General features: G+C 35.9%; 1 protein-coding gene across 1 annotated transcript in view; it reads right to left on the bottom strand.

Annotated features, from left to right (window-relative positions):
- Positions 1-303: 303 nt before the first annotated feature.
- The window catches only part of LOC149266072 (disease resistance protein RPV1-like), a 32,060-nt gene continuing 18,724 nt past the window's right edge, over positions 304-13,639 (bottom strand). The window contains exons 2-6 of the mRNA XM_089407060.1: positions 8,398-8,769; positions 5,191-5,562; positions 1,761-1,797; positions 888-1,658; positions 304-591 (exon numbers count right to left, since the gene is read on the bottom strand). Coding sequence (XP_089263186.1) covers positions 304-591; positions 888-1,658; positions 1,761-1,797; positions 5,191-5,562; positions 8,398-8,769 — 1,840 coding nt within the window. The remainder of the gene's footprint in view (positions 592-887; positions 1,659-1,760; positions 1,798-5,190; positions 5,563-8,397; positions 8,770-13,639) is intronic.

Consider the following 13,639-nt stretch of genomic DNA (forward strand, 5'->3'; position numbering starts at 1 on the left):
TTTACAGAAGTTTACTCTGCAACCCAGTGAAGTGTAAATCACAGTAAGTATTTTGTGTTTTGCTTGGAGCAGCAGCCTCCAATTTATCATGCTAATGTATTTTCCTATGTTTTATATTATAATCAAAAGTATGTTATGTTGCGATGTGGTCTTAAGCCTTCACAAGTAAATTTCTGCAACCCTCATTTGTTTTACTCTATTTTGTCGTGAGTTATTTCCTGCATTTAATGAAGTCCCTGTGTGGTTGCGATATCCTCGTTGTAACCTAAAGATTTACCTTTCCACAATAGAAGTTGACCTTGCCTACTCTGCTGCAACCGATTTATAGGAAGAATAGGGGCATTTATACCAGCGGAGCCATCTGAGATGTGGTGACCACACCCTCCTCAATATAGCTTCTACATAACAATCTTCACTTGCAAGAATTCGCAAACCATGGTAACAATCTGTATTGAACAGTGCCCGCTTGCAGTTTCCCAACAACTCCTCACTACACCTTTTGTGCCATGATATTTCTGAAGAGACATCGAATCGATAACGGAAACCGTGTACACGATGAACCGTCAAAATCCCACGAACTTCACTTGTGACCTATTCAATCATAAAAATAAAAGATAGATAATATCCAGGACACAGATCTTTGCGTTGAACAAAACAACTTTAAAAATTTCGAACCAAAGAGGAATGTTTGAATCACTTATAGACCACGATGACTCTTCAAATAACTTATCAATATTTTTATTGTTGGTCGCGTTGCAGCAAAGACGATGGGGCATTGATCTTTCCGTGGTATATCTTCCCATATATCTAAACTGATCATGCAGTTTTATCCGATTTTCTTTGTCCGGTTCCAGAAGACACTTGCTCTCTAAATTTGAAAGCCCCACCGCTCCCCATATTCTTTTTGTTGTATCCATATCTTCCCCTATAGAAAAGCATGTCATATCTAAGAAAATTTGCTGGTTCTCTTGGTCTAGTGAATTATAACTAATTTTCAGCGATTCTTGTATGTCAGCGGGTGGTATCTTGTGAAGTTTATCCAATAACTCCTTCCAATATGTGTCATCTCTTCCACAAAGAAGCGCCCTAATCACTTTCAATGACAACGACAATCCATCATAGGCCCAAACAAATCGTTCCGCCAGATCTATAAATCCTGGTGGTGGATGTGGCCGATTGAAGGCATAGGAGCATAACAACTCTTGGAAGTGTTCTCTATTCATCCCCGTGAGCTTATAAATTGATGAATATGCTATTTCTGAGCACAGGAGAGCATGATATTCTCGAGAGGTAACTAGTATCAAGCTATTGGAAGTAAGAACATCCCTAATTGGTAAGAATGCATCCAATTGATCGACCTTCTCTACATTATCTAAAACTATCATTGCATTACAACAAGCTAGGTAACGTTTAAGGATTATCACACCTTGGTCCACAATCTCAATTTTAATATCCGTGTGTGTCAAGTCCTTAATGAGCTTCATTTTCAAATCAACCAGATATTTTCTAGCTGCAATTTCACTAACATCAGATAAAAAAGAGGATCCATCGTACTCAGAGCATCTACGGTTGAAGATCGATTTCACCAAAGTGGTTTTCCCAATACCACCAACACCTACAATTCCCACAACGTTGGCCTGGACGTCATGCTCCTGCCCCTACTGTGACAACACTGTACTTTTAAAGTCTTGTAGCTTATCATCTAAACCAGTTGGATATTTGGCCACAAATAGAGGTGTTTTTCAAACTTTTTTCAATACGTTTCGCACAACTTCATCTAGGAGCTCCTGCTCATTCCTAGATGAATAACCAATGAGAAACGCCTGGGTAAATATGAAGTGTTGATAAAGGAATAAGGATAACAATCACACATCTACAACAACACATATGCACTATGATTTATTCTGAAAAACCACATGGTGGAAACATCAGAAAATCCCCAAAACTTGTGACATGAAAAATCCCCAAATTTGGTCACATGTAATAGGATATACTCAATACCACAGGTTTGTCACTAATTCAAGGTACCTTCAAGGTCCTTCAGTTAATCAAATTTAATTAATATCAAATACCAATCAAGCAAATAAAATGGACATGAAATAAGGGATATATCTCGGGGCTGTTAATGCAATGTTCATCGTTTTGATCCTCAAAAAGGAGCAGCTGGAAACATTTATGGACTATAGGCCGATTTCTCTGTGTAATTCGATAAGTTGATTTCCAAACTAATTGCATGTAGAATTAAACCTATTTTGTCGAGGTTCATTTCCAAGGAAAAGTTTGGGTTTCTAGAGTGCATATAGATTCAAGACGTTGTTGGTATTGCTTAGGAACTGATGCATTCTATCAAGTCCTGGAAAATAAGAGCCTGTATGATTAAGGTAGACATGTCTAAGGCCTATGACTGTATTGACTGGTATTTACTAAAAATGGTTCTGATAAAATAAGGTATGTCACAAATACTCATTATTTGGATCATGTCTTGCATTCAATCTACAAACTTCATGATCATTATCAACGGTTTGCCAACGCGATTTTTTAATGCTCAAAGAGGGCTAAGTTAGGGATGTGCCCTCTCGCCCTTTCTCTTCCTGATAGTTATTGATTATCTTAGCTGGAAGATGAGGGAGTCTAAAGAGAAAGGATATATTTCCGGGACTAAGGTGTCCAGACATCAGTGGTTCACCTATATGATGTTTGTTGGCAGTCTTCTTTTCGGGGGAGACTTCAGTGACAAAATGGAATTCACAGGACCCTTTCCAAATTTAGTTCAACTATAAGTATAAATATGAATGGTGGTAAGTCTATGTTGATAAATGATAATATAGATGAGGAAGTGGAAACAAAAATCAGAATTTTATTTGGGATCCCGGTTAAACATATTGACAAAGGGTTTAATTATCTTGGTTACAAAATTAAATCAAACGGATACTTCATTCAATATTGGGAGTGGATGATTGATAGGTTTGAGAGAAAACTGGAAGGTTGGAAACATAGATAGTTATTCATGGGGGGCAGATTGATCATGTTGAAAGTGTTATTGCAGAACATTGTAGTATATTGGATGTATTTATATCTCTTGCCGAAGAAAATTATTCATAGGAAGAAGGCTATTATGGGTCGTTTTCTATGGGATGGGTGCAGCTAAAGGGAAAGTACCATTTGATAAAGTGGGAGGCGATAGGAGGCCCATAGAGGAAGGAGGGTGGGGCATTATAAGTATATATAGTTTTAATAAAGCTCTTATTATTAAGAATATGTTGAGGGCTACTACAAGTCAAGGTATGTGGTCTCTCATCATGAAAGATAAATACATGTTTGATAATTGTTTTAAGTCTAGGATAACACTTGGGGCCAGGAATAAAACAGAAAACTCATATATTTGGTGATGCATGATGAATTTACTTCCTTGTATGATGAGTTTTATTTGATGGGAAATTGGAGACGGTGCCACGATTATGATCGGTTTGGATGCTATGGTGGGAATGATCTGAGGTCATACCTTATCGGCTTAGCTTTTGAATTTCATTCACGGTAAGGGCATTCATACATTACACTAGATTTCTATAACACAATATTATAACATTGATGGTAATTCTTGGAGAGGAGCGATAGATTTAGGCTTGACGGTCATGCACAAACAGGAATAGGAGGAATATGTATCTAAGCTTAGAGACGCATGTATATTTTTACAAGATCAACACCATAAAATGTGTTGAAATAGGAAATTATATAAAAGAGTGCAAAATTTTTATATTTGAACATTACAAATTGGAATTTATTATTTTTAAAAAATAATTTAATTTACTTTTCTTTAATTTAATTAATTGTTAAATTAAACATTTTATTATTAATTACCTAATTTAATAAACCTTTACGATCCTAATAATTTACTTATAATCATTTCATAAAATCTTATTCTATTACAATTTTTAATAACTATCAATCCTTGAAAAAAGATTTGATGATTCACCACAAACCTAACAACGTGAAGTGTTTAATGCCTTTATACCATAATAAAAACTCAATCATCATAAATAATTAATTCATTTTAATATAATGCACCATGGCATCTTATCCAAGAGTAATAAGTCATGCAATCAAATAAGTCAATAAATCCTATTAAATTGCCAAAAAATTGACAAATTAATTAAACAATATGCCCCTATAGGGAGAAGAGCAACTATTTTATACGAAAAAACGACTATTCTATACTTAAAAAAATAGTCTCACGTCTTAATCATCACCGTGATTTGAATAAAATTAATAATGACATCAACAAGCTTATATCAGAAAGCTGGGTTGGTTCCAAATGACATCAACAAGATTTTATCAATATATGAGGAGATGGGTCCGAATAAAAGGAACAAAGGAGTGAGGATTATCCAACACAAAGATATACAAGATTATATCAATATATGAGGAGATGGGTCCGAGCAAGAGGAACAAAGGAGTGAGGATTATCAAACACAAAGATATATGGGGTAGCTATTCTGTGCGTTTCTTTGAGGGAGCATGTAAAGGGAGGAGGTGTGAATGTGGAGCTGTTATAGTTATCAATGCCATTTTTTGTGAGGAGGAGGATAACTAAAGAGTAAGGCACAGTGTATTCAAAGTGGTGAAATGGTTGTGAAGATGCAAAAAAATATCAATGGTTGTGAAGATGTAAAAAAATATCATAGATTGGGTGAAGAAGAACACAGGTTTCAGTCCCTCTATTCTCAAAAATTGAATATGCAGCATTCTGGTCCTTGTGAGTACCTTTCAAGCGGTTAACTTCAATCTAATTGAGAGAGAACAAAATTGGATAGCTGCTCTGTTGTCCAAAAAAAATGATGAAACCAACAGATAAATTTTACTTTTACTGCTTATGAACAGGGACACTTGATTAACGCTGGTAGTATAAACTACTCATAGAAGCAAAAGGGAGAAATCTAGGATAGCTAGAAGCATTGATAGATTTATGTCGAAACATTAAGACTCGTTTTTTTTTTGTTGTTTTTTTGTGAAGTTTTATTACCAGGAAAATGTAATAGAATAATCATAAAAGGAAAATAAACTGATACCAAATAGATTGATGTAGGAAGTTTCATAAGAAGATGGAAGAGAAACATGAATTTGTACTATTTTTATATATTAATACGAATAAAAAATAAATAAAACAGACACGAAATAGTTAAAATTTCTTACCCATTAAAGGCCTTCAGTTCGCAACCTTTCAGATTTGTGACATGAGAAAGAGTAGCTCTCCGGCCTTGAATGATAGCAGAGTCGTGGCGTGGCTTCTCTCCATTAGTTTGAGGGTCGCTGCTTGTCTTCTGCTCGGGTTTTTTCAGGGCTTCAGCGTATACTCCTTTTTTGTCATTCCACCTGACCTCCGAAGGCTCGACATTAAAAAATATTGGTACAATTGGAGCCCCCGACTTGACCATAAGCACTAGTTCATTGAGGCACCATGTCGATTCCCCAGAAGTCGGAGAGAAAATTGCAACGTGGACAGAAGCCACTCGAATAGCAGCTTCGATTTGAGACTTGATGTTGTGTCTGGCCTGCAGTTCAGGCCTGTCAAGAAACGGCCACAATCCATGTTCACGAAGGCGCTTTTCGAGATGGCTAACGAAGGTGTGTTGATATGATTGATGAAAACATCATATCGAGGACAAGAGGTGGAGGCAGAAGACGATGAAGCATGGATCTATAGGACCAAGAGTGCTGCAAATGGGAAAATCACCAGACAGAAAGCAAGGCTTGTAGCCAAAGGCTTCCAACAAGTGCGTGGCATTGATTATGATGAGACCTTTGCTCTAGTAGCAAAGATGGATTCCATATGCCTTACACTTGCCATTGCGGCTGCCCAGGGGTGGGAAGTACGTCAGATGGATGTGAAGAATGCTTTCTTCACGAAGACCTATCTGAGGAGATCTACATGGAGCAGCCACATGGTTTCACTCAGGATTCATCTTTGGTCTGCAAATTGAAGAAATCTCTCTACGGCCTTAAGCAGGCCCCGAGAGCTTGGTATGCAAAGATGGATTCTTTTCTCTTATCACAAAACTTTGAAAGATGTAAGTCTGATCCGAATGTTTACATGCTCAGGACACATGATTCTCTTCTTATCTTAGTTTTGTATGTGGATGATCTCCTAATCACCGGCAGCTCGACTTCAGCCATTGTTACAGTTAAGAGGGCCTTGCATGATAGGTTCTTGATGACGGACATGGGTCCATTACACTTCTTTCTTGGTCTTGAGATCAGCCAGGATGCCACAGGCATCAAACTCTCTCAGGCTGAGTATGCATGGGATCTCCTCGAGAGATTTCGCATCACTGACTGCAAGCCAGCACCGACTCCTTTTCTGTCTGGGGTCCGCCTTGAGGATGGAGGTGACACTCCATTAGTTGACAACACTTTCTACCAATAGCTAGTGGGGAGCTTATTGTACCTCACCCACTCCAGACCAGATCTCTCATATGCAGTAGGGGCAGTTTCCAGATACATGCAGGAGCCGCATGAGCTACACTAGAATGCTGCCGAGCGCATCCTCCAATATGTGCAGGGCACCATCACCTTCGGGATTCACTATGTAGCAGGCACTGCATTGAATCTCCTTGGCTTCACAGATTCTGATTGGGCGGGAGACAACATTGATCGCAAGTCCACCTCTGGATATTCACTTAGTCTAGGATCTGGCCCTATCTGTTGGTCGAGCAAGAAGCAGGCTACTATTACTCTCTCTTCAGCTGAGGCCGAGTATAGAGGAGTAGTCAACATCACCATTCAGGCTCTGTGGCTACAACACTTCCTCAGTGAGTTGGGCATCCAGTTCCACCAGCCCATTGTCATCTGGTGTGACAACCAGAGCACTCTCAAATTTTGCAGGAATCCAGTACAGTGGCAGCAAATGAAGCACATAGAGATCCATATGCACTACATCAGAGACTTAGTATATGATCGGGTCATTGATTTGCAGTTCTGTCCTTCAGCAGAACAGACTGTAGACATCTTCACCAAGACATTCACTGAGCAGAAGTTTCGCTCTCTGCGCAATCGTCTTGGCGTGAAGGACACAGTTGCTTAGCAACTGTCTTTTCTTCCTCTTTTCTTTTGATTACATTGTATTTTGAGGGAGGGGTTTTCCCATGAGGTTTTCCCTCTTTCCTCAATTTTAGTACAAGTTGCACTGTATTTTGGGTGACCTTTGGCCTTAGTTGCCAGGGCCCATTTTCTTTTTTTCCTCATAGTGGTGTTCAGGGGGGGTGTGGGAACTACTACACACCTACATGCAGACTCTTAGTTAGAGCATGGGACTACATGCAAGATTCCTTAAGCATGATTTACTCCTTCTTTAACTCCGCAATTGGTTAGTTCTTCTGCATGATTTACTCCTTCTTTAACTCCGCAACTGGTTAGTTCTTCTGCATGATTTACTCCCTGATTTGCTGCTTCTTTCACTCCGCAACTGGCTAGTTCTCTCTGGAACTTGTTGTAGGTGTTGAGTCTTCTCATTGATCACCACTATGGTGCATTACCTTGGGATCTTCACCCAGTAATGCTATATCATGAGTATTGTAACCTATTTTCTAATGAATCATTCTTTTCTTCTTTCGATTTTCTTTTAGTGTTTTTGCTCTGCAAAGCTGTGTGTTCAACCTTTACTAGCTAGATTCATCTGTGCAGGTTTTCTAACACATTTATAGCTATTCTGTGTGTTTCTTTGAGGGAGCATGTAAAGGGAGGAGGTGTGAATGTGGAGCTGTTATAGTCATCAATTCCATTTTTGGTGAGGAGGAGGACAGCTAAAGAGTAAGGCATAGTGTATTCAAAGTGGTGAAATGGCTGTGAAGATGCAAAAAAATATCAATGGTTGTGAAGATGTAAAAAAATATCATAGATTGGGTGAAGAAGAACACAGGTTTCAGTCCCTCTATTCTCAAAAATTGAATATGCAGTATTCTGGTCCTTGTGAGTACCTTTCAAGCAGTTAACTTCAATCTAATTGAGAGAGAACAAAATTGGATAGCTGCTCTGTTGTCCAAAAAAAATGATGAAACCAACAGATAAATTTTACTTTTACTGCTTATGAACAGGGACACTTGATTAACGCTGGTAGTATAAACTACTCATAGAAGCAAAAGGGAGAAATCTAGGATAGCTAGAAGCATTTATAGATTTATGTCGAAACATTAAGACTCGTTTTTTTTGGTTGTTTTTTAATGAAGTTTTATTACCAGGAAAATGTAATAGAATAATCATAAAGGGAAAATAAACTGATACCAAATAGATTGATGTAGAAGTTTCATAAGAAGATGGAAGAGAAACATGAATTTGTACTATTTTTATATAATAATACGAATAAAAAGTAAATAAAACGGACACAAAATAGTTAAAATTTCTTACCCATTAAAGGCCTTCAGTTCGCAACCTTTCAGATTTGCGACATGAGAAAGAGCAACTCTCCAGCCTTGAATGATAGTGGAGTCATGGCGTGGCTTCTCTCCATTAGTTTGAGGGTCGCTGCTTGTCTTCTGCTCGAGTTTTTTCAGGGCTTCAGCGTATACTCCTTTTTTGTCATTCCACCTGACCTCCGAAGGCTCGACATTAAAAAATATTGGAACAGTGGGAGCCCCTGACTTGACCATAAGAACTAGTTCATTGAGGCACCATGTCAATTCCCCATAAGTTGGAGAGAAAATTGCAACGTGGACAGAAGCCACTCGAATAGCGGCTTCGATTTGAGACTTGATGTTGTGTCCGGCCTGCAGTTCAGGCCTGTCAAGAAATGGCCACAATCCATGTTCACAAAGGTGCTTGTCGAGATGGCTAACGAAGGTGTTTTTAACATCGGGCCCCCGATGATTGATGAAAACATCATATCGGGGACAAGAGGTCGAGGCAGAAGACGATGAAGCATCGTGCTTTTGTTGGAGTGTTGTGCTAGGTTTTCCATTGGGATGAATGGATGGACTGATAGGCTGAGACAATGAATAAGATGAATAGCTAAAAACTAGAAGCAAGAAGCTGCAGCCGACGGCTCGCTCCTTTTGGCCAAACGCTGTATCTCAACCAGTGTTGTGATGTTATTTTATAACCCCAAAAAAACACTAGTAAGGTGGGGATCAGCACAAGTTTCTTGGTTGTAACATTCCGCGAGGTTTCTTGATTGAAATATTCAAAATATTTAAAAGTTCCACCATCACAACTCTTTATCCAAACCTACCTTTCACTTTTGTCACGGGAAACGACGGAATGTGGATATGTGTTAGAGGTTTTATAATAAACAAACTTTATTTTTATTTTTCTTGGTTTATAATGGAACATTGTTACCGGGTAGTTTTTATCTTATATTATTTTATTATTCTTGGCTAGTTGGATATTGCAATGGTTTTTAGTCAAATCTATATTAATTTGTGTTTGATAAAAAAAAAATTGCAAGTATAACATTACACATTGACATATATGATTTCTTAAAAATAATTTAATTTATTTATGTTCAATTTGATTGGCTATCAAATTGAACATGTTATTGCTCCTTGCATCTATTAATGTCCCCATTACTTCTATTAATTAAGGAGAACTACATAGATCATAGTATTATTTAATTATCATAGTATTTAATAATCTATTTAATTAATTTAACATAATTTTTAAGAAGTTGTTTAATTATTTAATGTTTTGAGTTTTTTAGTCAAAATTGAAGATACAATTTTGGTAGAGATTATGATTTTTTATTGTTTAAAATAAATTTCTAAATACATAAATATACTCAATACTCTAAGACATTTTTGAAGCACTATACTAGTGTAGATGATGCAATTAAAACTTACAATTCCAACAATTACTTTGAACAAATTTAATAAAAAAATATACCCAAAAAAAAATGTATCTTGTATTTCATCAATAAATGTATGTTGTATTTCATTCAAGGTGGCTTCCTAAGCAAACATGTCTCCATTTATTGTTTAATGCTAAGAAAGTACACAACCTTGCGATTGTAGTCCACACATTTTAGTGTGTCACATCTTTTTAAGTTTTGGTAAATCATATACAAAATTCATAAATATGTTTGATAATGTAGTTTCAACAATTAAATAATTTAAATTTTGCAAAATAATTTTTAATATAATTCTAATCATCTATTTTTTTATTATAAAATATATTTTTAATAATCATAATATTATAATAATTTAATAATGATATTTTCATGAAGAAAAGACTTAATAATAATAATTAATATAATAATAATTAATGTAATTATATAATTTTAATAACTTATTTTACTAATATATTTTTAATATAATATAATATAATATTGTTTATTTTTATTGTGTTAAAGCTATATTAATATATCTTTTGATATTTTTAAATTTTAAATTTAACATAATTAAATTTAAAGTTTTATTAGGTTCTTTCTTGCACAAAAATAAAGATTTTTTCAAAATCTTGACATAATCAATTCTACTTTTATTGATGAGATTTATGTAGCGTAAATCAATGGGGTCATAACTATAGTATAACATGGTTAACAAGTTCAATCATATTCAACCATGGTTATTCATGGTTCACATGAGAAACACAATCAACGATAGTCAACATGGTCAACCATATACATCTATAGTTACATGCCATATACATCTATAGTTACATGTTGGCACCGATTGTCAAACAAGCCCAATAATGGTCAAACTATACAATGGTCAATCCACCTCAATAATGGTCAATCAAACTCAACAATGTTCAACCATTATCAACTATAGTCAATATTGTCAACCATATTTGTCTATAGTTAAACATTAACAACTATACTCAACCACATTAGCCCATAGTCACCCATGGCCAACCATGTTCATCCATAATCAACCATGGTTGAACATAATTAACCATGGTCAAATAAACTCAATCATGGTCAATCATGGGCAATAACACAACCATATTCATCCATCCTTAAACCACCTCAACAATGCTTAACCATGGACACAATGCTCCTCCACGGTTATCATGGACAACCATATTCATATATAGTTAAATATTGACAACAGTGAATAACCGAGAGACTTCTAAATCATAAATGACTAATTTACATCTATTTTTTATAAATAGTTGAAAACCTTTTAGACAACTTCTCAAAACCATTATAGATGATATACATATTATAAGTTTATCAATATGTCACATACTAAAACTGAATCTTGTTTTTTACTTTATTTAGCTATGTTTAAACTAAGCGGCAGGGAATAGCTACCATGTAGAACCTATTTATAATGAAACACGATTCGCTGAATTTTTTTTATTTCTTAAAACACAATTCACTATATTTTATTTTATTTCTTAATATATAGTTAATAGCACAAAAAACAATTGCTGAAGGACTCAAAAATCCAATATCACACATAAATATCATTATTAAATGTTCATTCTAACATAATTCATTGAAACTTATTTGATTTCTTAATATATAGTTAATAACACAAAAAACAGTTGCCAATATTAAAGAAATCCAATATTATAAAAAAATGCCATTAATGGATGTTCATTTTCTTTAATCTTATTTATTTTTGTTTTATGATAGGTGGTCCTCTTTTATGGTTATGACCACTTCTATTTATTGTTTCTTCTCCACTAGAGTAAGAATCCAATATTATAAAACATAAATCCAATATTACAAAGAAATGCCATATTAATGACAAGTCATTTAATGACAAGTGGTCCTATGAATGACAAGTGGTCCTATTCTATGGTTATGATAGGTGGTCCTCTTTTAGGGTTATGGTTGTTTCTATTTATTATTTCTTGTAGTTATCATAACAATGCCATGGTGGATTAGGATCAATGGAATATTAAGAGAGAAAATAGATGAAATAAGGGATCAAGACAACATTTTAACCTCTCCTAAATTCAAGATATAGCACTATAATGAATATGGGAGCATTTCATGCTTGAGACTAGACTAAGTTTCAAGTTACGTTTTATTCCAAAAATGAGGGTAGTTCAGAGAAATTTCCACCAATTGGTTTGTCATTAGAGAGAATGCATTGGAATTAGGGAGAGAAACATGCTATAGGAACATAGTCAAAAGTGATTCATATGAGAGAAGACATAAAGACATTGGAAGAAGGTCATAGCAAGCCACAAACTAATCTATAATGAAGTAACAATCCCACTAGTGAGAAAGGCACATACTAGGGAGCCATAGCCTTTTCTAGTCTTGTCATTTTTATTGTCTATCCAATATATAACTTTTAACTTACAACCATGAACTCTTAATGTACAGTTTGTTTGCCAAACAATTGGCTTGAGAAGATAACAACACAAGGTATATTAAAAAATTATCAACACACAAACAATTGCCTAACTCTAGAGATAATTTCCCATATTTCCCTAGTCTACTCATCATTTACTCCAACAAGAGATAGAACAAACCTTAAGATTGATCAATGGACATACAAAGGATTGTGCCAAGACATGTTGATTATATTGCATGTCAAAGTGATCTTTCCATGTAAATAATATAGTGAAATACATTATATACTCAATAATGACTAGCACTAAAGCCTCATGGTGTATCGATGTCTTTACTCATTCTTTACCAACCTCTTGAGTATCACCCTTAGTGTTACTAGTTACAATAAACTTGAAAAAAAGGAGTAGTGATGATAACGCGAAGTCATAAGGGAGAGTAGGCTATCTCCACATGGCAGACTACATGGACATACCGCTGCTCCAAAGGACAAAAAAAAGATGGTAAGCTAGTGTCTACTGCACCAACATAGAGAATAATCGTGCAAAGAGTTGGGAAGGTACACTAGCGTTATGGTTTGCACTTTCAAGGACACAGTGTTTCAATTATTGAAGAATATAGGCCAAACCATGATCATTATATAGGGGAATGGGGACGAGGTCAAAAAATAGTGAATAGGAAGTGTTTAAATCCATTTATAATCCACGAGCTATGGCTGGATAAAATCGGGCTTTGCAACTCTAGATTTTAGCGTCATTTCATGGAGAGCATACAGGAAAGGATCTAATTATCTCCATCCATCTCGATAGTTCCATATCTTCTCACCCATGTGTGTCACTCCTCTCCATGGGACCTTCTCTCTCAGGTTCAATTTTTTCTTACTGTTACCCTGCAATTCTATTTCGAATTTACAACATTTTATGTCTACTTCTCTATCCTTTATGAGCTCTTTTGGTTTCTAGACCTCCATCCCCTTCCTCGACCCTATGTATCTGAGAGGTTACTTCTTGCCTATATCTCTATCATTTCCCTCGCTATATGTTGTTTCTTCCCTATTATTTGTTGGTCCTATTGCTAGCTCCCCCTCTCGTTTTGGTCCAACCCTTACTATTTTCATCCCCTATTCTTAGGCCTTCGTCCCTCGATCAATCCTCCATTATTTATCACTTCTCACTCCCTTCTATTTCGACTTGTCCCTCCCACCTCAGTTTCTCCTACCACATATCCATTCACTAACATGGTGAGGCATCATCTAGTTAGACCCTCTCGACATGGTAGAAGAGATAGACTTGAGCTCTCCCCCCTCTCTTGTCTATAGTCCCCCCAACCCTAAAAGGCACTCATGCACAATCCTTTGCCAAGGCTATCATGGAAAGATACAAGGATATCATCCCTAAGTTTGTC

The sequence above is a fragment of the Pinus tabuliformis genome, chromosome 6, assembly GCF_031772625.1.
Source record: "Pinus tabuliformis cultivar Carrire ecotype Pingquan chromosome 6, CPIR1, whole genome shotgun sequence".
Lineage (NCBI taxonomy): Eukaryota > Viridiplantae > Streptophyta > Pinopsida > Pinales > Pinaceae > Pinus > Pinus tabuliformis.